Here is a 25,154-nt window from a genome sequence, read left to right as displayed (position 1 = left end):
CCATAAAGTAACCATACTTGATACAGGTCCCGAAGGACAGCGACCACTTGGGGGGGGGGGGGGGGTAGGTTTGGGTACTGCTCCATGTTATGACAACTCCACGATGGGGGTTATGCTCCGGTGACGCAAAACAAACTGGCTGAACTATACTGTAATGACCACCTTCCGCCCCTGTAGCTGTGTGGGTGGGGGGGTCAATGCTTTTTGCATCCCTCCCTGTAGCTGTGGGAGAGACCCGGGCAGCAGCATGTTAGGGGTTAAGTCTCACTGCCCGGACAATTAGGGAATGGCTGCAATGAAATAAGCAAAAACGAAAAAAAAAAAAATAATTATTTGCTCCAAGCTGCACATTAAAGGGTTAAGCATGGCGAGATATTAGCCAATCAGCCGGCGATGTTTGCCTTGATCAGAACCTGCAGATCCCTGAGGGCGCCGCGCCCCGGACTTCTCCGCTTTTTAACCCCTTTCAGTTAAGTCACTGCTATTTTTACTTTATCTTGATAACAATTATCAAGATAACAGATCCCCCCCACCCCCGTGAAAATGGTTCAGTCCACAAAATGGCTGCCCTTAGTATTGTCACAGATTTTGAATGAATCGGAGGGCCGTATTATCGTAAGCCGTTAACATGGCCGCCTCGGGTGACGCAGTCACTTAAGGTGGACTGAGCATCAGCTAAGCAGGGGCGGGACTTCACGATAAAGTAGGAGGTGCTAGGCCTCCAGGCAGGTTGTAATGTGTCTGTTGTACACTAGGGGGCGACTACAGATCTATTTTTTATAAGTTGCTGCTATTCCAGGGTTTGTGAGCTCAGCGTACACACAGGTCTCCGTTCTCCCCTCCCCCGCGGACCCCACTAATTTCCGTCCTTATTTATTTTTATTTATTATAATTTATTCTGATTTTTTATTGAATGTAAATAGATTTCAGCCGAGCAAAATGTTAGTAAATGTAACGCAATTTATAAAACGTGTACATTACCGAGATTAAAGGCAAATCCAAAGACCGTCTGTGGGGGGTGCGTCATTGCCTGGGGGGACAGCTGCATGATGGGAGGAGCGACCTCTGACCTGTAAGGGATTGGCAGGAGCCAAGGGTTTTGCACAGACCTCCACACCACTAGGGGGCGTTCTCGGCAGACAGGCTCGCCTGTGATAATGCACTACAGGGAAGGGACTTTGGTTTGGTAAGACTTTAATAGAGATAAGCGGCGCCTAGCACCCTGCACAGGAACCAAACCCTTGGACTGAGCGAAGCTTGAGGTGGACGGTGACCTGCGCCACCCTCATACTCCGTAGGCGCAATATCTGTGGAAGTAGAGAATCGTGACAAAAAGATAATGAAAGGGTTAATTTAGAGCTTTACCGCCTTCATCTTGTGCTCCGATCACATCCAGAGCTGCATTTACAATTCTGCTGTTATGCCTAGATATGAAGCATTGAACCCTCCCAGCCTATGTGGTTATTATCTGTGTTGAAAGCTTTATGTTATACAGTTGCAAGTAAAAGTATGTGAACCCTTTGGAATGATATGGATTTCTGCACAAATTGGTCATAAAATGTGATCTGATCTTCATCTAAGTCCCAACAATAGACAATCACAGTCGGCTTAAACTAATAACACACAAAGAATTAAATGTTACCATGTTTTTATTGAACACACCATGTAAACATTCACAGTGCAGGTGGAAAAAGTATGTGAACCCTTGGATTTAATAACTGGTTGAACCTCCTTTGGCAGCAATAACTTCCACCAAACGTTTCCTGTAGTTGCAGATCAGACGTGCACAACGGTCAGGAGTAATTCTTCACCATTCCTCTTTACAGAACTGTTTCAGTTCAGCAATATTCTTGGGATGTCTGGTGTGAATCGCTTTCTTGAGGTCCTGCCACAGCATCTCCCTCGGGTTGAGGTCAGGACTCTGACTGGGCCACTCCAGAAGGCGGATTTTCTTCTGTTTAAGCCATTCTGTTGTTGATTTACTTCTATGCTTTGGGTCGTTGTCCTGTTGCAGCACCCATCTTCTGTTGAGCTTCAGCTGGTGGACAGATGGCCTTAAGTTCTCCTGCAAAATGTCTTGATAAACTTGGGAATTCATTTTTCCTTCGATGATAGCAATCCGTCCAGGCCCTGACGCAGCAAAGCAGCCCCAAACCATGATGCCCCCACCACCATACTTCACAGTTGGGATGAGGTTTTGATGTTGGTGTGCTGTGCCTCTTTTTCTCCACACATAGTGTTGTGTGTTTCTTCCAAACAACTCCACTTTGGTTTCATCTGTCCACAGAATATTTTGCCAGTACTGCTGTGGAACATCCAGGTGCTCTTGTGCAAACTGTAAACGTGCAGCAATGGTTTTTTTGGACAGCAGTGGTTTCCTCTGTGGTATCCTCCCATGAAATCCATTCTTGTCTAGTGTTTTACGTATCGTAGATTCGCTAACAGGGAGGTTAGCATATGCCAGAGACTTCTGTAAGTCTTTAGCTGACACTCTAGGATTCTTCTTCACCTCATTGAGCAGTCTGCGCTGTGCTCTTGCAGTCATCTTTACAGGACGGCCACTCCTAGGGAGAGTAGCAGCAGTGCTGAACTTTCTCCATTTATAGACAATTTGTCTTACCGTGGACTGATGAACAGCAAGGCTTTTGGAGATACTTTTATAACCCTTTCCAGCTTTATGCAAGTCAACAATTCTTAATCGTAGGTCTTCTGAGAGATCTTTTGTGCGAGGCATCATTCACATCAGGCAATGCTTCTTGTGAAAAGCAAACCCAGAACTGGTGTGTGTTTCTTATAGGGCAGGGCAGCTGTAACCAACACCTCCAATCTCATATCATTGATTGGACTCCAGTTGGCTGACACCTCGCTCCAATTAGCTCTTGGAGATGTCATTAGTCTAGGGGTTCACATACTTTCTCCACCTGCACTGTGAATATTTACATGGTGTGTGCAATAAAAACATGGTAACATTTAACTCTTTGTGTGTTATTAGTTTAAGCAGACTGTGATTGTCTATTATTGTGACTTAGATGAAGATCAGATCACATTTTATGACCGATTTGCGCAGAAATCCATATCATTCCAAAGGGTTCACATACTTTTTATTGCAACTGTATGTTTTACTCCAGTCACATCCAGAGCTGCATTCATAATTTTCCTTACGCATCATATCATGCTCCAGGTACATCCAAAGCTGCAATCACCATTCTGCCCTTACATCAAGTGTTATATTCCAGTCACATCCAAAGCTGCAATGACCATTCTGCACTGACATTGAATCTTCTACTCTAGTCACATTCAGAGCTGCAGTCACCATTCTGCCTTTACATCAAGTCTCATACTCCAGTCACATCCTGGTGCCACAGCCTGAGGGCAAACAGTAAAGCAGTAGAACTGTGATCGCAGCTTTGGATGTGATTGGAGCATATGTTGGTACGGGAGAAGTAAAGCAGAGGACGGTTTCTCAATGTTACACGTAGATTTAGCGTCAGCCGATCGGTCTGGACCAATCCTGGAGGAGGACGCGGAGGAGACGTCTCACGAGATACTCACACCCTGCAGAAGACGTGATACGAGATGAAGGCGAGGAGTGTGAGCAGCGAGCAGAGCAGGATCATCCTCAGGACGTGAACCGCCTTCACTGGAGGACAGAGGACACGGAGCTAACACCTGCAACAACTACCCCCATCATATCGCAAACTGTATAAAAGTAACACTGTCCTTCCTGCCCGGAGCAACCAATCACAGAGCAGCTTTCATTTTTAAAGAGCAGTGTGTTAAATGAAAGCTGCTCTGTGATTGGTTGCTGTGGGTGACAAGGACAGTCCATGTTTGTGGGACAGCCAGTCAATATGGCTGCCATCACAGCTCCACCAGGAGTAGTCACACAGCTTTCTCTGAGGAGATTAATGAAACGTCCTGAAAGGAAAACTGTCCTTGTTGTCCATAGCAACCAACCATCGCGCAGCTTTCATTTTGTATTCACCTCATGAAAAATAAAAGCTGCGCCCTGATTGGTTGCTATGGACAACAAAGACATTTCTGCTTTTAAACATATTTCTACATCTGTCCGGGAACACTGGGTGACAATATGGCTGGGTGCAATGGCGGCCATTGTAGTGGGCTCCCAGACGATAAGTATTCTCCCCTCTGAATTAACCCTTCACATTCTCGACCGCATTACAGGATTTTACCACTTGTGTCAGTTACAGGGGGTTCTCCGATAATTTCCGATACTGCAGCGCTCTTGTTTCTGTCATCATCGGCGTAATCGAAAAACATGGCGGTGCTGGGGGAGGAGTCACTGGAGAGCCGGGGGACTGTGAGAAGAAGGAGCAGCATTCATAGTCACGTCAACCTGCCCCCCACCTCCCATGATGCATCGCTGTCAGGCACCGTTCTCCCTAATCTGGGCGGAGCTTAGATGTCACATGACAGTGTGCCCCTGACAACTGACACCTTTGTGGAGATAGAGAAGTAGCTCACAGAGGTGGAGTCTGACAACTCTTTGCCGGTATGGGAAAATAGTTGTCAAGGAGACAGTACTGAAACGGGACAGGGCTCATAAAGATGGGGGATATATACACTGCTCAAAAAAATAAAGGGAACACAAAAATAACACATCCTAGATCTGAGTTAATTAAATATTCTTCTGAAATACTTTTTCTTTACATAGTTGAATGTGCTGACAACAAAATCACACAAAAATAAAAAAATGGAAATCACATTTTTCAACCCATGGAGGTCTGGATTTGGAGTCACACTCAAAATTAAAGTGGAAAAACACTACAGGCTGATCCAACTTTGATGTAATGTCCATAAAACAAGTGAAAATGAGGCTCAGTAGTGTGTGTGGCCTCCACGTGCCTGTATGACCTCCCTACAACGCCTGTGCATGCTCCTGATGAGGTGGCGGACGGTCTCCTGAGGGATCTCCTCCCAGACCTGGACTAAAGCATCTGCCAACTCCTGGACAGTCTGTGGTGCAACGTGACGTTGGAGGATAGAGCGAGACATGATGTCCCAGATGTGCTCAATTGGATTCAGGTCTGGGGAACGGGCGGGCCAGTCCATAGCATCAATGCCTTCGTCTTGCAGGAACTGCTGACACACTCCAGCCACATGAGGTCTAGCATTGTCTTGCATTAGGAGGAACCCAGGGCCAACCGCACCAGCATATGGTCTCACAAGGTCTGAGGATCTCATCTCGGTACCTAATGGCAGTCAGGCTACCTCTGGCGACCACATGGAGGGCTGTGCGGCCCTCCAAAGAAATGCCACCCCACACCATTACTGACCCAATGCCAAACCGGTCATGCTGGAGGATGTTGCAGGCAGCAGAACGTTCTCCACGGCGTCTCCAGACTCTGTCACGTCTGCCACATGTGCTCAGTGTGAAACTGCTTTCATCTGTGAAGAGCACAGGACGCCAGTGGCGAATTTGCCAATCTTGGTGTTCTCTGGCAAATGCCAAACGTCCTGCACGGTGTTGGGCTGTAAGCACAACCCCCACCTGTGGACGTCGGGCCCTCATAGAGTCTGTTTCTGACCGTTTGAGCAGACACATGCACATTTGTGGCCTGCTGGAGGTCATTTTGCAGGGCTCTGGCAGTGCTCCTCCTTGCACAAAGGCGGAGGTAGCGGTCCTGCTCCTCCACGTCTCCTGATGTACTGGCCTGTCTCCTGGTAGCGCCTCCATGCTCTGGACACTACGCTGACAGACACAGCAAACCTTCTTGCCACAGCTCGCATTGATGTGCCATCCTGGTTAAGCTGCACTACCTGAGCCACTTGTGTGGGTTGTAGACTCCGTCTCATGCTACCACTAGAGTGAAAGCACCGCCAGCATTCAAAAGTGACCAAAACATCAGCCAGGAAGCATAGGAACTGAGAAGTGGACTGTGGTCACCACCTGCAGAACCACTCCTTTATTGGGGGTGTCTTGCTAATTGCCTATTATTTCCACCTGTCGTCCTTCCCATTTGCACAACAGCATGTGAAATTGATTGTCACTCAGTGTTGCTTCCTAAGTGGACAGTTTGATTTCACAGAAGTGTGATTGACTTGGAGTTACATTGTGTTGTTTAAGTGTTCCCTTTATTTTTTGAGCAGTGTATATATTATTAACCCTTTGTTTTCTCCATCATCATCTGAAATGACTTACCTGCACTTACTGCAACAAATTTGAAAAACAGGCAGAGGGCAACATAAGCTGCCATCTGCCTTCCCGTTGCTCCGCCCATCTTCATGACATCACAGTTTGTTCTGTGACATCATACAGAAGGGCTGGAGCCTTCTCACCACTCCTGTCCGCACATTCCTTGATTATACAACAAGGGAAAATTTAAAGGGCCGGTAGCTCAGAGTGTCGTCTAAGGGCTCATACACACCGTGCGCTGTCCGCTACTGTACATCCGTATCACCGACCCGCAAAAAACATAGAACTTGTCCTATTTGTGACAAACCCTCAGCTGCAGGAAGTACTAGGTCAGGATGGGTTTTAAGCCCCTGGATATATGGTGTCCACACGGCAGCCTCCACTGCTGTCAGCGCACCCCTCCCCCCCCCCCCCCCACACACAAGAGGACGCACACAGAGGATTGTACAAGAGTGGATTTATTGGCGAGTTCTGCCCCTCTGGAGGCTCAAGGCACAAGAAACCGATAATAAAGCACTACAACTCCCATAGTGAACAGTAGAGGTAGCAATAGTACAAGACACTGCTGGAGAGCAACCGCTACAGAGAGGTGGGACAGTACAGAGCAGTGCAGGAGAGCAACCGCCTACAGAGCTGTGGGACAGTACAGAGCAGTGCAGGAGAGCAACCGCTACAGAGCTGTGCAGGAGAGCAACCGCTACAGAGCTGTGCAGGAGAGCAACCGCTACAGAGCTGTGCAGGAGAGCAACCGCTACAGAGCTGTGGGACAGTACAGAGCAGTGCAGGAGAGCAACCGCTACAGAGAGGTGGGACAGTACAGAGCAGTGCAGGAGAGCAACCGCTACAGAGCTGTGCAGGAGAGCAACCGCTACAGAGCTGTGGGACAGTACAGAGCAGTGCTGGAGAGCAACCGCTACAGAGCTGTGGGACAGTACAGAGCAGTGCAGGAGAGCAACCGCTACAGAGCAGTGCTGGACAGTACAGAGCAGTGCTGGAGAGCAACCGCTACAGAGAGGTGGGACAGTACAGAGCAGTGCTGGAGAGCAACCGCTACAGAGCTGTGCTGGACAGCAACCGCTACAGAGCTGTGGGACAGTACAGAGCAGTGCTGGAGAGCAACCGCCTACAGAGCTGTGGGACAGTACAGAGCAGTGCAGGAGAGCAACCGCTACAGAGAGGTGGGACAGTACAGAGCAGTGCAGGAGAGCAACCGCTACAGAGCAGTGCTGGACAGTACAGAGCAGTGCTGGACAGCAACCGCAACAGAGCTGTGGGACAGTACAGAGCAGTGCTGGAGAGCAACCGCAACAGAGCTGTGGGACAGTACAGAGCAGTGCTGGAGAGCAACCGCTACAGAGCTGTGGGACAGTACAGAGCAGTGCAGGAGAGCAACCGCTACAGAGCAGTGCTGGACAGCAACCGCAACAGAGCTGTGGGACAGTACAGAGCAGTGCTGGAGAGCAACCGCCTACAGAGAGGTGGGACAGTACAGAGCAGTGCTGGAGAGCCCAGACCAGCAGAGCCTCGTCATAACATGCACTGGGGTTGGACGTGGACAGGGGTCTGGACAGACTTGGGGTCCCTTCACTTCCCGCCGTCCTTCTGTAGGGGTCCGATGCCGGGCAGGCCAAGGAGTCCGGTTGCGGTGCTGAAGAGGTTGATGGGAGTGGAACCATCTGTGATCAGCGTGGACTGGATCCCCAGACCCTGCAGGAGCTTCACCTGGGAGAACAAAGGGTTAAACGTTAAACCCCGCAGAGTGGATGCGGGCACAGCGTGGGGCGAGGATGGGGCCACCTACCTGCAGCTCCGGCCCGGCCAGCGCTATGTCCCTCAGGGTGCCCGCACCGATCGCCTCGGTCATTCCTCGGAATTTCTTGACGCCGATGTCGGCCAGCTCCTGCTCCTTCTCGATCTCCAGCTTATTCTTCTCCTGCAGATACTTCAGCTCCTCGCTCCGGGCCTGGCGCAGCCGCTGCAGCTCCGCCTCCTGCGCAGTACGACATGGGAATGGTCAGGAGACAGGCACCTGGCACACACCCGCCTGGCAGCGCTCACCTCGCCCCACTCACCGTTTCAATGGCCAAGGCCTCTGCTCGTAGTTTGGCTTGCAGCACGGCTCCCTCGCCTTCGATCTTAGCGGCCTCCGCTTTGGACTGCGCCTCGGCCTTGGCGGCTCCAGTACTCTCTACGCCCGTGCTGATGATGGAGAATGCGGGGTTAATAAAGGGGTATTCCGACCACAGACATATGGACACTGGAAAGAGGGGCCTTTGCTTGGCTGTAACTCCCTGTTCACAGGACCCCACTATCTGAGGGGGTGAGACCCCCCTACCCATCAGCCACTTACCTCGTGTCCTGGAGTCAGGTGTACGTTCATTTTCTGCAGTTATATTCCAGACAACTGCATAAACAGCAATTCCTGAATGCACAGATTTACGTCACATCCTGGGCATTTTCTGGCAGCAGTTACACAGACATGAGAAGTGCTGCCATCTGCTGGACTGACAGATCTGCTGCGCATCAGGGGGTTGCTATTCATGCAGTTCATTTTCACTAAAGATCGTTCCATACACAGAGGACCCCGTCTCATACCTCAACGCTTCCAGCTCCAGCAGCTCCTTGCGTGCTTTCTCCGCCTCCGCCTGGTCAGTGATGCGCTGTCTCTCCAGTCGCCCCTTTGCCTCTTGTTCCAGTCTTTCAGCTTCATGTCTGCAGTACAACAGCAAAAGAAGGGTTAAAAATCGGTGGCAAAATAAAAAAATATAAAAAATGCTGCAGGAAGTCAAAAACCTCTTTTGTGACTGTTCAGGTTTTTTCCTGCTGACTGTGGATAGAGAATATGAAAAAATTATAATTTATATATATATATATATATATATACACACACACACATACACACGTGACACATCCACCACTAGAGAGAGCTCACTGCCTACAGATTATACAGCCACCACTAGGGGGAGCTCACTACATACAGATTATACAGTCACCACTAGAGGGAGCTCACTACATACAGATTATACAGCCACCGCTAGAGGGAGCTCACTACATACAGATTATACAACCACCACTAGAGGGAGCTCACTACATACAGATTATACAGCCACCACTAGAGGGAGCTCACTACATACAGATTATACAGCCACCACTAGGGGGAGCTCACTACATACAGATTATACAGTCACCACTAGGGGGAGCTCACTACATACAGATTATACAGCCACCACTAGAGGGAGCTCACTACATACAGATTATACAGTCACCACTAGGGGGAGCTCACTACATACAGATTATACAGCCACCACTAGAGGGAGCTCACTACATACAGGTTATACAACCACCACTAGAGGGAGCTCACTACATACAGATTATACAGCCACCACTAGAGGGAGCTCACTACATACAGGTTATACAACCACCACTAGAGGGAGCTCACTGCCTACAGATTATACAGCCACCACTAGGGGGAGCTCACTACATACAGATTATACAGTCACCACTAGAGGGAGCTCACTACATACAGATCATGCAGCCACCACTAGAGGGAGCTCACTACATACAGATTATACAGCCACCACTAGAGGGAGCTCACTACATACAGGTTATACAACCACCACTAGAGGGAGCTCACTACATACAGATTATACAGCCACCACTAGAGGGAGCTCACTACATACAGATTATACAGCCACCACTAGAGGGAGCTCACTACATACAGGTTATACACCTCCCATTGATCTCAGTGATAAATCAGTAGGTTCCCTCTAGTTGAGGGTATTTTGGTAGTTAAAAGTTATCCCCCATCCACAGTATAGGGGATAACTATCAGATCGTGGGGGTCCTGTACCCCCTGCAGCTCCCCTCAAATGGACTGAATGGCCGGTCTTGCATGCGGGTGGCCGCCCCATTCATTTCTAGTGGAGTTCCGGAGATAGGCGAGTACAGCGCTCGGCAGTCTCTGGAATTCCCATAGAAATGAATGGGGCGGCAATTGATCTTTGACCTACTACATTTACAGCTGAGGGTTTGTTGCAATTGTGTAGACTGTGATATAGATATCCTTGACTCCAGACCGACACACTGTAACAAACTATCAGGACAGGAGAGAGACGTGTGCTGCTGATGTGTTCATCTCACACAGGATTGTCTAGACTGGATATAATGTACCAAATCCTCAGGTGCGAAAGGTACTAGGCCTGTCTCAAACCATTCACTGTCAACAAGTAGAGATCTTGAAGAGTCACCTGGCTGTCGCCTCCTGGGAGTTGGTGGTGATCTCAATGGCGAGCTGGACGCTCTTCTGTAGGGCGTCGCGGGTGCGCTGGTCCACGGGCTCCACGGACTGGATGTCCACGCTGGTGATGAACAGGTTATTCTGCGTGAACTTGAAGGAGCTTCGGATCTTCACCGAGTCGTCAAATCCAAACACGGCCGAGCAGATGATGCGGTTGGAGTTCTGGGCATGAGAAGGGCACAATCAGGGCGACACAGGCTCAGAAAGCGCTACAGGGTCCGTTATGGCGGTAAAGATCCTCCTCTATATAAATTTCCAACAATCATGGAATTGGGCCCCTAGAAATGTCAACCTTTGGGGCCTTGGGTCTTCTATAAGAATGAACCCATCGCCCACCCACTCACCTTATGGAAGTCATCAAACTGCACGGAGGCCACGGCTCCTCTGATCCGGGAGGCTATGGCTTTACAGGCGTCGCCCACAAAATCTGGGACACTGAAAATCTTCGACGCCTCCAACGGATTGTTCTTATCCGTGACCTCAAAATGCCTAAAGGGGGATGGAAAACATGTCACATGCCATGACCCCAACCAGCAGAGGGCGAGCGGTGAAGATGGCCGCCCCCATAACAACATTCAGAAAATAAAATAAAAAATAAATAAATCTACAATCAGAAAATAAAAACTGATTAGAAGAAAAAAAAAAAAAAAAAAAAAAAAAGGATGTGCGTTACTATCTGGTTTTGGCGACATTTCCTTTAAGAAGTTTCTTCATCTCAGACCTCGGACTAATAAAATGAGGAGTAAAAAAAAAAATAATAATCCCCCAAATCTTTTGCTGATGAGAAAATCCGAACAGAAACTGGGAAATCGTCGCTGAACAAAAATGGTGTCCTTTAAATAAAGCTAAATAACAACCCCCTACCCTGAGACCATGACCTGTGACCCCTGTACGTGGACTGTTTTCGTGTCTCACCAGTTGTAGGACAGCTGAATCTGGAGCCGGGCGTGATCCGCCGTCTCTATGTTGATGAGGTCAGTGCAGAAGTCGGGCCCCAGGAGGAGGCAGATGGCCTTGATGACGTTGGAGCGTTTGGGGGTTCCTCCAGAGAGGCTGAGAACCGTGAACTGCTCGTCAGGCCCCAGGATCACCAACTCGGGACCAAAGACCACCCTGTGAGACAAACCCAAAAGTCTTTACCACCTACACCGATAGCAGGTTAGATACAGATGACTGGATCCGCAGCCCGCATCTACTAAGAGCGGAGTAACCTTACTCCCTGGTGATCTGACCATCTTGGGTAGAATTCCGGGCACGCGAGTATCACCGATATGATTATTAATGCAATATATGGACGTCACACGGTGGATCTGAAGTGTGGACACACGCGATCGAACTGATGTGATGCGCGGAATGCACTGGATTGATGTTGCAATTTTGTATCTTAAGTGTTGGTATAAGGCGTTGAGGGGCCGCAAGCCAAACTAAGGCCTCTTTCACACTTGCGTTGTCCGGATCCGGCGTGTACTCCATTTGCCGGAAGTGCCCGCCGGATCCGTAACAACGCGAGTGAACTGAAAGCATTTGAAGACGGATCCGTCTTCAAACTGCGTTCAGTGTTACTATGGCACCCAGGACGCTATTAAAGTCCTGGCTGCCATAGTAGTAGCGGGGAGCGGGGGAGCAGTATACTTACAGTCCGTGCGGCTCCCGGGGCGCTCCAGAATGACGTCAGAGCGCCCCATGCGCATGGATGACGTGTCCATGCGATCACGTCATCCATGCGTGTGGGGAGCCCTGACGTCACTCTGGAGCGCCCGGACGGTAAGTATACTGCTCCCCCGCTCCCCACTACACTTTACCATGGCAAACAGGACTTTAGCGTCCTGGCAGCCATGGTAACCATTCAGAAAAAGCTAAACGTTGGATCCGGTAATGCGCCGAAACGACGTTTAGCTTAAGGCCGGATCAATGCCTTTCAATGGGCATTAATTCCGGATCCGGCCTTGCGGCAAGTGTTAAGGATTTTTGACCGGAGCAAAAAGCGCAGCATGCTGCGGTATTTTCTCCGGCCAAAAAACGTTCCGGTCCGGAACTGAAGGCATCCTGAACGGATTTCTCTCCATTCAGAATGCATGGGGATAATCCTGATCAGGATTTTTCCGGCATAGAGCCCCGACGACGGAACTCTATGCCGGAAGAAAAGAACGCAAGTGTAAAAGGGCCCTAAATCTTTGATCTATACTTCAAGTTTGATCATTACTTCGCGGCTGAATAAGTTACTAATTATCTATAAGTTACTAGTTATATTAGTAACATACAATAGAGTTGAAAGTGAACTTGGCGTCTGTTTGGACGGTTGCTTTGTTCATAATAGTCTTCATCGTGGGGATATGAATTCCATCATCCTATATGAGCAAATAGATCCTTGATACATTCCGCATTTATTATTATTTTTTGTGTATCTAGATTAAGCCACCCCAACAGGGTCGGCCGGTATCATCTGGTTTCAGGGCCATCCTAGAGTATATAGAAGGTTCCTGAATACGGGATCGCACCCTATCGGGGCGGCCATTCCGTTTTGTAGGCAGGGACCCAAGTTTAGGGCGATTAGTAGGGAGAGAGCCCCAAGTTAAGACCACCACCCTGCCTATGAAATTGCCCCTTCCTATATGATGGAAGACTGACGACCATCGAGTCCCGACTAGATGTATTTGTTGTTTTGTTCAATATGTGGGGTTATTTTAATATAATAAAGGTTACGTTTTATACTATAGTGGTACTCTGTGAAAGTGAATACAAACCCAGCAGACACAGGCTATCACTCCCATCATCCCATAATGCCTTGCTTATATAAAGTGAGCAGGAGGCTGGAGATGCAGGTGACAGTGTGAGGCCCAGGAGAGGCAGCAGACTGCGCTCTCAACGGTAGCACGCAGCAGGTCACAAGCAATGTGTAAACTCCACTGGTTACAGTGACTATGGTTTCCTTTTCCATTCTGAACTGGTTCCACCTGGTCTGGTGAGGAGTCAGATGGCTCACCTGGCCTTCTTCTCCCGGTAGTCATACACTTGGACCGCAGCGTTATGCGGCACTCGGTAGGTGACAGCCTTGGTCTTGTCTCTTGGCTGCTGCTCTTGTGGTTTGGCCCCACGAGTCGATCTGTCCGCAACGGGGTCTTTCCCAGAGGCAAGGAGGGCCTCAACATTGGGAGGAAGCTCCTTCTCCCACAGCTCCTCGTCATGCGTTAACATGTAGGTGTGCCCAACGACCGACCGCACCTGGTGGAGGCAACAGAGCCGTGAATGAAGGTGGAGACATCTTCAGTGCATAGCCTGAGGCACATCTACAAAGGCTTTACTACATACAGCCACATGATCTAGGAAACAACCTGGAGCCCCACATGGACTATAACCTCTATATAAATAGGTGGGTGGGGGGGGGTTCTTGTCCGGTCATTGTGTATGTGAGGAAATGGTTAACATGATGACCACCATGCCAGCTGTCGTGATCACGGCACGGCTCATCTTGGATTTCACATAGAGCAGTCCATGTTCTATTCCTGGCCACAATGTTGAATGATGAGACTACAAGTGGAGTGTGGCCGTCCCTGCGTCTTACCGGTGAGGAGGCCTCCAGATTATGAAAACAAACATGGATGATGGTGGTCATACTAACCTTCCCAGTTTTGATGTCTCGCACGTATATTCCTTCATTTTCATCCAGAGGAATGGACTGTCTCCTCACCACCACTTCTACCTCTACTGGGGGGACATACTCTACGGGTCCCCGAATCATCCACCGGTCTCCAGGTTTACGCTCCACTTCATTCCCATCCTGGTGGAAGATACAGGAAAGAGAATGATGGGAGTGATAAGGGAAAGGAGTCCGCATTGATCTCCACATTTCATACCAACCTCATCCTTCTCCTCCAGGACCTGCAGAGCTCTTAGGACGAGACCTTCCTCCTCAGACAGAATGTAGACGTCTTGGATTCCTGACTCCAGACTCTCTCCAGGCTGCAGGAAGAATGACTTCTCCCCCTGTATGGGTAGGTGATAGAGTTTATCTTAGATCCTAGAGACCTGGCAAGGGCCCCCAGTATAAGACCAAAGATCGGACAACTAGACTAGGTCGGCTGGTAGGAGAGCAGAGACTGGGCTAGGTCGGCTAGTAGGAGAGCAGAGACTGGGCTAGGTCGGCTAGTAGGAGAGCAGAGACTGGGCTAGGTCGGCTAGTAGGAGAGCAGAGACTGGGCTAGGTCGGCTAGTAGGAGAGCAGAGACTGGGCTAGGTCGGCTAGTAGGAGAGCAGAGACTGGGCTAGGTCGGCTAGTAGGAGAGCAGAGACTGGGCTAGGTCGGCTAGTAGGAGAGCAGAGACTGGGCTAGGTCATCTGGCAGGAGAGCAGAGACTGGGCTAGGTCATCTGGCAGGAGAGCAGAGATATGACTAAGTCATCTGGTAAGAGAGGAGATTGGTGTTTTGGGCACAGCTCTGGTTCATTATCTTCTCCTTACCTTCACGACTTTCTTCTGTCCAAGCTGCAGTTTTCCTTCCGCTCCCACAGGGTCCAGGATGACACAATACTGACGGCTGTTGAGCGTTGTGATGTCCACTACTCCCACCACCTCCTCATACACGTTGGGGATGTAGGCCTCCGCGTCATCCATGGTGACCAGCCACTCCTCTCCAGTTCTCCGCAGGTTCCCCTTGTCATCTCGGAACGTCTTGGTGGCTCGGATGTGCAGAGCATTCTACAAGAGAATCCAACGACCATAACTACCTACCCTCCATGATGCAACAACAGGACAGGGAGTGCACAGTGTCAGGTGGCTTAATGAAAGCCGACCCATTTCTGAGGGACAGAGACTCCAAAGCTGCACTGACAACCCAAGGGTCGTTGGGGTTATGGGCAGGGTGTCCCCAAACACTTCCTGCAGTGACTATGGTAATGATCAATGTGGGAGCGGAGCAGCAGTCCCGGACACCGCCGCCGGGACTCCCTTTATCACTCATTTTATGAGGGCAATTACTTCACTTAGACAAGGTCATATTCCTGCTGTGTAGGTTGAGAGGGCGAGGCCGGGCACCCGAATAAACCGGTCACATGACCAGAAACAGGACAACCTTTACACTTCTGTAACCATGGAGAAAAGTGAACAAGTGCGTGGATGTCACGGCTCCGGGGCCCCGGGAAATACAGCCCCATACAGCTGCCTAGTCTGCTTCCCATCACAAGGAGGCATTGTCTATTGAAGTCTGTGATCATCTGAAATCTGCCTTCTTTCCATTCCAAGCCTCTCCCAAGTGCCCGCCCATGCTTTACACTGCAGTTCTGCTTGCTCAGAGTGGCTGCCGCTGGGGGGGGGGATGTCAGCGACATAGTGTTTTACCTTGTCTGTCAGGACAAAAGCGTCCACAACGTCCACGACCTCTTCATAGACACCAGGAAGATAGGCACCAACCTTCTTGACCAGCCATTCTTCCCCTGCAAGACGGAGAGAAGTGAGAAATGGTGAGGAGGAGCCATGAAAGAGAAGACCTCCGACCCCTCATACACAGAATGACCACCACATACTGACCCCTCATACAAAGACTGACCTCTGACCTCTATATACTGACCTCTGACACCTCATACACAGAATAACCACCACATACTGACCCCTCATACAAAGACTGACCTCTATATACTGACCTCTGACCCCTCATACACAGAATAACCACCACAAACTGACCCCTCATACAAAGACTGACCTCTGACCCCTTATACACCGATTGACCTCTATATACTGACCTCTGACCCCTATACAGACTGACCTCTGACCCCTCATACACCAATTGACCTCTATATACTGACCTCTGACCCCTTATACACTGACCTTTAACCCCTCATACACAGATTGACCTCTGACCCCTTATACACATACTGACCGGTGACCCTGGCGTGGTCCTCTCGGTCCTGGCACTCTTTGCGGGCACGCAGGCGGATGGCCTGGTTGTGTCGGATCACCGTTGCCTGGATGGTCTGTACCACTTCCACCTCCTTCCGGGGGATGTAGGTGCCTACAGGGGGCGACACGTCAGAGTTGAGGGCCCGCTTATTAAAGGGCCACAGTCACCGATCCTCACATTTACACGGCTCGTACCTGGACCTTCGAAGAGCCACTCGTCTCCGGCCACAAACTTCTCGTTGTCATCCTCAAAGTCCAGCAGAGCCTTCAGGTGCAGGGCGGTGTTGGCGAGGACCACGGTCAGCGGGGTGAGACCCTGTGCCCGAGAGGAAAGAGTTAAATCCAAGACGGGAGCAGGGACGTCGCTGGGAGAAGGTGACTATTGGGGCCCCCACTAGAATAAAGGGGGAGCGGCTGGGAGTTGTAGTCCTCTGTGCAGCTCCTGGGCGGTTGCGGAGCACTCGGCCCCACCAATCAGCATCACTGGGGGCGAAGCGCCCATTAGTGGGCTGGAACCTAACTGGTCACATAAGCCCCTCCCCTCCTCGAGCCTTCAGCCACTCAGCAGAGCTGAAAGGAGTCACATGACTTCTCTGCCCCAACTCCTTACAAACAGGAAGTCTGGTTTCCATGGCGTCAGCGGAGCTCACTTCCAATTGGCTTCAGGGGCCACTTAGCGGGTGCAGTTGTGTACTTACCTGCTGTAGCTCCTCCCCCGGGTACAGTGGGAACGGATCCTGGGCCAGTCGGATCTCTTGGTCTCCATGTCGCAGCTTGGCCTGTCCTACGTCATCGAACTGAACAGCGCGCCCGGCGTCCCGTACAACCGGGTTCAGAATCACACAGTAGTGACGCGGCGGCACCATGACCATGCGGACCGGGTGGAAGAGGACCCTGCAGAACATTGCCACATTGTGTCCTTCAGAACATACACAGCAGGGGGCGACAGAGCGCAGTGGGAAGCTCCTCCCCCAGCAAAGACAACGTGAAATCCGGGCTCCGCCCTGAAGCATGATGGGAGAACAATCAGCATCCCATATAACGGGATTAACTCCGCCAATTATAAGACGACTGTACCATGCGATTCAGGGGGGGCCCCCACAGCGGCAAAGGCATGATCGGCCCTGAATGGAGACGCCCTTTAAATGTGCACACGTATGAGACTGAGGTGGTCACTCGTCAGGGGCCCCCCGCCCGTCTCACCTCTCATTGTCCTGCCGGATGTAGGTCTTGGGTCCGGTCTCCACCCGGGAGATGTTGCTGTTCTGGTCCAGCACATGGATGTAGTGATAGGGGGGGATCCGGATGATGGATTCTTCAGTCATTCTGAGGCCTGGAGGGGAGGGGAGCCATTATAACCGTATATTATACGTAGGGGGCCACACCGCGTCTACGGAGATCTAACCCCTAGTGATCGTCTGCACCGTATACATCCGGGGACAGAGAACCCGCCATTTGTCTCGTCACAATATAGGAGCCCCCAAAAGGCAGGATATTGGGGCGTGGCTTAATGTGTGACATCATCAAGGATATAATCAGTAAGGGTGTGGCTTAACGTATGACATCAAAGGATACGGGAAAAAAATAATAATCTGAATCTGGAGCCTGATCCCCGATGCCCCATATGATCCACCGCCTCGCCCCTAAAGGGGATCCCATCAGGATGGCGGATCACATCCCAGCACCGACGAAGACTCTACCTGCACTGCAGTCCCGGTCTGAGCTGATCTTACACAGGACCCCTTCCCCCGAAGTTCAGTGCTCACCCCCTCCTCCTCCTCTCCGCCCGGGGGAGATCCCAGTAAGACCCCAGTATAGCCCAGTTACCTTCCAGTGCTGCACTCAGCAGACGGGACCAGGAAGTAGGAGGAATTCAATCGGCAGCCACTCCTTGTGTCATTAACCCCTTGTGGGCGCGCCGTCAGCACCACCTGCCCTTTGTACGGGGAGGCGCAGTCATCACTACTGAAGTGCACCAGGGGTTAAACATTGCACATGATCTTACTGGCAGTGACGGCGTTAAGTGATCGGGTTTCGCTGTCATGGGGGGGGGGGGGGGGCTTATGAGAATGGGAACAGCTGTATGACGGATGAGGTCACACCCCCGAGCGCAGAACTGGACATGGGGGGGCGTATTAGGGGGTCCACTGACCCTTCACAGGAAGATTAGGCGACCAAGTACTGGCGATTTTTACATGGAGCGCCGCTGGTTCCTGAAGATTGTATTAACCGGTCACATGATGGGAGGACGAAAACCTGCACAGACCTAGTCCTGCTCACAGCTGGGGGGTTGTCACAATGTATCAGTGCTGGTACTGCAGCCACTGTGTGTGCGCATGAGGCTGAAAAATAAGGATGGAAATCCGGGACGGGGCCCCAGCACCTATATAGCTATGGGACTCCGGGCCCCATAGTAGCTGATACAGCATGCTCAATGAGAAGCTGATACACTGTAACAAACACTCAGTTGTGTGAAGTAGCGATCCATGGATTAACGTTACACAATATATGGAGTTCAGTCTGCCTAGGAGTGAAAGACGCATGCTGAGAGTTGTAGTCTCACAACGCTTATCAGAGGGAACACGTCGCCCCCTCCCCTGTGCTGTGTGCAGTGCGGGCTGGTCAGGGCGCGGCGCCATTGTCCGTTATTCTGGGGATTACTACGCTGCCGATTGTGGAGCCGGAGGCGTCGGGCGAGAGGAGCCGGTTCTGCCACATTTCAGGTTTAGGTGGAGAACGGACAAAGGACCGGACGCCCGCGGGAGGAGAATCTGATCTAGGTTTACACCCAGATTCCTGACCGTGTCCTACAGGGGATGGCCTTGTTACAATGTGTCAGTGCCATGAGACTACAACTCCCAGCGTGCTCCCTTCACTTCTATGGATGTTCTGAGAACTCCTCAGCTTCTCCTGCTCTTGTCTACACTGACACATTGTAACAAGTCTGTCAGCTGTGTTAGCAAGATGGAAGCAAGAGCATAACCAGTCACTGACAGCAAGCAGAGATCTTGCTACTGATGAGGAATTGATACACAAAAGGGGCGCATTCACTACAGTGTCCGCTCCTGGGTTTTGGTGTAAAAATGCTGTTTACGGCTACATGCACACGAACGTTAGGGCTCCGTGTCCGCGGGGCAGCCGCATGCGGATCGCAAACCCATTCACCTGAATGGGGTCCGCGATCCGCACCGCAAAAAAAAGCAGTGCATGCGCTACTTTTTTGCGGTGCGGAGGCACGGCCGCAAACACCGCGGAAGCACTCCGTTCAAGTGAACGCGCATACTAAACGGACCAGTCTTAGGGATTATGAACCTGTCGTACTGATAAAGAACCACCAGAGGGCAGACTGAGACCGATACCCCGGACAACACCTAAAAACAGGCGAGTTTGATAAATGTGACCCAAAGTCTATGCGAACGATGCAGATCTGTCCATTACGCACATCTATATGGCGGCAGGCGCGGCGCTCTACCTCCGGGCTCCTGCTTACACGTCACGCCAGTTGCTAAGCCCCGGGTCATGCACTAGGTCCTCCCCCCTGTCACCTGTCACTTTGTTCATTTGCATGTTTTGTCTGTAAGCATTTAACCCTTTGATTGCCGTCAAGGCTCCGCAGGTGGGTGAGAACTGGGTGTAGCCATGACTTCGAATACATGAACACCTTAATGGGGTACAATATGGACCCGCAGTGCCCGTCCGCAGGAGCCAGCGCAACCCTCCGGGCCACGGAGAATATAACCCATGATAAGTCTGCGTTCAGACATGGCGGCTGAGGCGCCTTTAATACCACATGGTATTACATACAAATTTTCAATGCAGTTGCGGGTTTTACGTAAGGACACGTGCGGGGAAAAAAACCGCAAGCGATTCATGTGGTATTTGCTGCAGGTTTTTATGCCAAGAAAACAGAGCGAACTTGTGTTTAAAGTTCGGGTTATCGAAGAATCGCGTTATGGATTCCGCTACCACGGACCATAACGGAATTTAGAAGCCATAACGCGATTCTTCGATAACCCGAACTTTAAACACAAGTTCGCTCAACACTACAGAGGACGTTTCCGCAGTATTTTACGCCCTGTGTGGACCCCTCACAATCACCAATGTCTACCGTATTCTATCGCCGGTCACACCGACGAGATCGCGTCCTTACCTGGAAAACGTCTTCCCCTGTGTCACCTGGAGACGACAGGTCGCCTGTATATAGAACAGGTGCAGCCCCTCCCCCCCCCAGACCTGCCTATAGGAAGCCGCTGTATCCAATCCTAGGACGTGTGATACTGAGCTGACTGCTGCATCTACTCCTATGACTGAACCATTTCACAGAAGCACTACTCCCCCCATCATGCTGCTGTGTGTAGACCCCTCTACATGTTACTGGGGGGCAGCACTCACCCTCTCCTCCTCCTCCTGCTGCTTCAGATCCGTGTGTTGAGGGGATTTCCTGGTGACTTATTCTCTCTGGGAGGGGCAGCCAGGGATCAGGCTCCCCTCTGCCACCTGGTGGAGTCCTGAGGTACTGCGGTCTGTCGGTGATCACGAGCAGCTCTCACCCTGGGGGCGCCGCTTATCTAAGACTTTTGCGTGGCCCATTGATTTCACATTTACCGTCGGGCAGACGAGCGTGTCCGTATTATGTCCGGATGCGTTCAGTGAAAACTGCGTGATCGCTTTCAGTTGTTCAGTTTTTATCGCGCGGGTGCAATGCGTTTTTTTTCGTGATAAAAAAAGGAACATCTCTGTGAAAACCGCATCGCATCCGCACTTGCTTGCGGATGCGATTTTCACGCAGCCCCATTCACTTCTATGGGGCCTGCGTTGCTTGAAAATCGCTAAATATAGAGCATGCTGCGATTTTCACGCAACGTAAAAGTGATGCGTGAAAACCACCGCTCATGTACACAGCCCCCTTGAAATGAATGGGTCCCGATTCCGTGCGGGTGCAATGTGTTCGCATAACGCATTGCACCCGCGCGGAATTCTCGCTCGTGTGAAAGGGGCCTTACTTAGGATCGGCTCCGGGTGCGTTCAGTGAAACTTGTACCAGTTTACAAGCAAGTTCAGTCCGTTTTTTTTCCCGCGCTGGTGCAATGCATTTTTCACGCGCGTGATAAAAAAACTGAAGGTTTACAAACAACCATCAGTGAAAAACGCATCGCATTCGCACTTGCTTGCGCTTTTCACTGAAGCCCCTTTCACTTTTATGGGGCCAGGGCCGCGTGAAAATCGTAGAATATAGAACATGCTGCGTTTTTCACGCAATGCAAAATTGATGCGTGAAAAAAAGCCCCCTTGAAATGAATGGGTCAAGATTCAGTGCGGGCGCAATGCGTTCACGTCACGCATTGCACCCGCGCGGAAAACTTGCTCGTGTGAAAGGGGCCTAAGTGTATGTGTGTGTAAGGTGAATGTGATTGCAGCTCTTGGTGCGGATTTGCAAGTTCTCGAGCAAGTAGAATGCGAGGAACTCACAGCATTATGTCAGCATAAGGTCTCATGCACACGGCCGTATGTATTTTGCGGTCCGCAAAAAATACGGATGACGTCCAGGTGCATTCCGTATTTTGCGGAACGGAACAGCTAGCTCCTAATATAACAGTCCTATCCTTGTCTGTAATGCAGACAATCGGAACACTGATGTGTGAATAAGTGCTGCTGCTAGGACTAAGGGAAAACAGTCTAAAGGGGTGTTAGGGACGTTCCTGTACGGCGCTGGCCAGGACTTTAAACATGGCACCTGCTTGCATGTGCAGCGGGCACCATAGGCACCGGGGGCCTGTTTCATGCAGCAGACACCCATGGTTAATGTCTGCGACCAGCAGTAGAGCCGATAGCAGGCTTTTAACCCTTTAGATGCCATGGTGAAACGTATGCACGCTGCCCCGGCAAAGACTGGGGCGCTGGATGAGTCCTCAGGAATAAACTGAAAATGCCGCACATTAGTTCCAATGGAGCCCCTGCTATAAAATAGTGTTACAAATTATTATTTTTTTATAAAATAAAAAAAAATAAAAAATATATATATATATATATTCAAATCCGCCCCCCTTCTCCAAAATGTAAATAAAAAAAATACACATCATGGGCATCGCCGTGTGCGAAAACCCCTTACTATTAAAATCAAAAAATATTTTTCCCATATGGCAAACAGAAAAAAAAAAAAAGTCAAAATGGCCAATTTGACTTTTTTTGGTTGCTCCACCTCCCACCAAAAGTTTTTTGAAGAGGAAGTGATCAAAAAGTCTTACACACCCCAGAATGGTATCAATGGAAAGACCAGATCGCCCCAGCTCGGCACACATAACTCTGAAAAGGTTACGGGGTCAGAATATGGCAGTGAAAAGAAAAATAAAACAACATAAAAACAAAACCCATGAAACTGTTGTGGAATTGCGATTTTTTTCCCAATTCCAGCTCCCCACTACATCATAGGGTTGTCACGATACCAAAATTTTTAATTCGATTTCGATACCATAAAAAAGTATTGCGATACTCAATACCACGCGAAAAAAAATAAAACACCAAAAAGCCGCGTGCATTCCGCATTTTATGAAACGTCCGACCCATAATCGAACAGTCCGATCCTATTATTTGGGGGGACAAGGGGACTAAAAAATGGGAAATCACGGGTTTTTTTTTTCTGTTCCAGTGTTCACCGCATAGATTTTTAAAAATTATTTTAATAGTTTGGACTTTTCGGCCGTGGCGATATGTGATCTGTTTATTTATTGTTTATATATTTTAGATGTATAATTGGGAAAGGGGGTGAATTATACTTAATATAAATCACCCCCTTTTTAAACGTTTTATTTAATAACTATGTCCCCCTTAGAGGCCGGATCCCTCGTCCTGTTCCCCCTGATAGATCTCTATTACGGTGAATAGGCCTCACACTCTCCCTGCTGACTATGGACGGCTTCAGGAGCGTCCTGGCTGCCATGGTAACCCATCGGAGCCCCAGGATTACACTGCTGGGGCTCCGATCGGAACTGCCACCAATGACCATAATACTGGGGGGGGGACACTGCGCCACCAATGAAGATAACTAACGTTTAATACAAATACAGGAGGTGGGTGCTGGCGGCAGAATCACATAGCCGCACCGACCTCTATGACAGGGCGATGCGATCAGCGACAGTTAACCCCTCAAGTGCCGCACCCGCCTCCTGCATTTCAATTAATGGGTTAGTTATCTCCATTGGTGGCGCAGTGGTCACAGCCCCTCCCATCTCTACTGTCATTGGTGGCGCAGTGGTCACAGCCCCTCCCATCTCTACTGTCATTGGTGGTGCGGTTGTCACAGCCCCTCCCATCTCTGTCATTGATGGCGCAGTGGTCACAGCCCCTCCCATCTCTACTGTCATTGGTGGCGCGGTGGTCACAGCCCCTCCCATCTCTACTGTCATTGGTGGCGCAGTGGTCACAGCCCCTCCCACCTCTACTGTCATTGGTGGTGCAGTGGTTACAGCCCCTCCCATCTCTAGTCATTGGTGGCGCAGTGGTTACAGCCCCTCCCATCTCTACTGTCATTGGTGGCGCGGTGGTCACAGCCCCTCCCATCTCTACTGTCATTGATGGCGCAGTGGTCACAGCCCCTCCCATCTCTACTGTCATTGATGGCGCAGTGGTCACAGCCCCTCCCATCTCTGTCATTGGTGGCGCAGTGGTCACAGCCCCTCCCACCTCTACTGTCATTGGTGGTGCAGTGGTCACAGCCCCTCCCATCTCTAGTCATTGGTGGCGCAGTGGTTACAGCCCCTCCCATCTCTACTGTCATTGGTGGCGCGGTGGTCACAGCCCCTCCCATCTCTACTGTCATTGGTGGCGCAGTGGTCACAGCCCCTCCCACCTCTACTGTCATTGGTGGTGCAGTGGTTACAGCCCCTCCCATCTCTAGTCATTGGTGGCGCAGTGGTTACAGCCCCTCCCATCTCTACTGTCATTGGTGGCGCAGTGGTTACAGCCCCTCCCATCTCTACTGTCATTGGTGGCACGGTGGTCACAGCCCCTCCCATCTCTACTGTCATTGATGGCGCAGTGGTCACAGCCCCTCCCATCTCTGTCATTGATGGCGCAGTGGTCACAGCCCCTCCCATCTCTGTCATTGGTGGCGCAGTGGTCACAGCCCCTCCCATCTCTACTGTCATTGGTGGTGCAGTGGTCACAGCCCCTCCCATCTCTACTGTCATTGGTGGTGCAGTGGTCACAGCCCCTCCCATCTCTAGTCATTGGTGGCAGCAGCGGCACAGTGGGGGAGGGAGAGACTGCTTTCTTCTCCCCTGTGCTGCTGAGATCGGCGTGCGCCATGTTCTGTGATCGGTAAAAGGCAAATCCCGGTGCAAAGGTATCGATAATTTGATACCGGATGCAACCCTACATTATATACAATATTAAAGGGGTTGTCCGGGTCCAGACCGGAACCCGGACACAGCCCGATCTGCCCTCACGGACCATGAGTAAGCTGGGGCGTCTCTTAGCAACCATCAGTGAAAAACGCATTGTATCCGCACTTGCTTGCGGATGCAATGTGTTTTTCACGCAGCCCCGTTTGCAGGGCTGCGTGAAAAACAACGTTCGTGTACACAAACCCATTGAAATGAATGGGTCAGGATTCCGTGCGGGTGCTATGCGTTCACATCACGTAAAACTCGGCTGGCGTGAAAGGGCCTTATAGATCAGCTGTCTGATGAGGCTGTGGCCTCCTGGCGGCTCACCAAGCACAGCGCCATGCATTGTATAGTGGTCGTGCTTGGTACTGCCGAGCAGCCCCAGTGTGACATCACTGACCCGGGAACGGCCGCGGTGATTAGT

General features: G+C 50.6%; 2 protein-coding genes across 39 annotated transcripts in view; one reads left to right on the top strand and one right to left on the bottom strand.

Moving 5' to 3' along the window:
* Positions 1-25,154, top strand: part of LOC121008080 (kinesin-like protein KIF22) — a 101,926-nt gene that overhangs the window by 51,992 nt on the left and 24,780 nt on the right. The window lies entirely within an intron of this gene.
* Positions 6,598-20,831, bottom strand: LOC121008079 (major vault protein). Of its 38 annotated transcripts, none has more exons than XM_040440399.1 (22): positions 18,174-18,317; positions 17,550-17,679; positions 17,045-17,240; positions 16,542-16,662; positions 16,327-16,458; positions 15,789-15,883; positions 14,913-15,149; positions 14,313-14,438; positions 14,074-14,232; positions 13,438-13,676; positions 11,370-11,567; positions 10,799-10,943; positions 10,405-10,616; positions 8,753-8,869; positions 8,230-8,356; positions 7,959-8,147; positions 7,597-7,879; positions 7,525-7,552; positions 7,343-7,370; positions 7,088-7,162; positions 6,971-7,025; positions 6,598-6,908 (listed from the first exon to the last, which is right to left on the bottom strand). In XM_040440399.1, the coding sequence occupies exons 2-17, from the start codon at positions 17,669-17,671 to the stop codon at positions 7,742-7,744; spliced, it is 2,553 nt and encodes an 850-aa protein (XP_040296333.1). In that variant the 5' UTR covers positions 17,672-17,679; positions 18,174-18,317; the 3' UTR covers positions 6,598-6,908; positions 6,971-7,025; positions 7,088-7,162; positions 7,343-7,370; positions 7,525-7,552; positions 7,597-7,741. The 38 variants fall into 38 exon arrangements, with proteins under 38 accessions (XP_040296333.1, XP_040296330.1, XP_040296312.1 ...); XM_040440396.1 differs by lacking the exon at positions 7,343-7,370 and adding an exon at positions 7,252-7,325 and having other exon boundaries at positions 7,088-7,115; XM_040440378.1 differs by lacking the exon at positions 18,174-18,317 and adding an exon at positions 20,739-20,831 and having other exon boundaries at positions 7,525-7,879.

Source organism: Bufo bufo, chromosome 7 (assembly GCF_905171765.1).
Source record: "Bufo bufo chromosome 7, aBufBuf1.1, whole genome shotgun sequence".
NCBI classification, from domain to species: domain Eukaryota; kingdom Metazoa; phylum Chordata; class Amphibia; order Anura; family Bufonidae; genus Bufo; species Bufo bufo.
The sequence above is the reverse complement of the archived record's forward strand: the minus strand, read 5'-3'. Positions and strand labels throughout refer to the sequence as shown.

Bases quoted from the DNA above. Each gene is read 5' to 3' on its own strand.
- LOC121008079 (XM_040440378.1), bottom strand. From the start codon at position 17,671: ATGACTGAAGAATCCATCATCCGGATCCCCCCCTATCACTACATCCAT. The intron at 8,357-8,752 runs GTATGAGACGGG...CTCCATCATCAG, and splicing joins CTGGAGCTGGAAGCGTTGAG to CACGGGCGTAGAGAGTACTG. The intron at 7,880-7,958 runs GTAGGTGGCCCC...TTGTTCTCCCAG, and splicing joins TGGCCGGGCCGGAGCTGCAG to GTGAAGCTCCTGCAGGGTCT.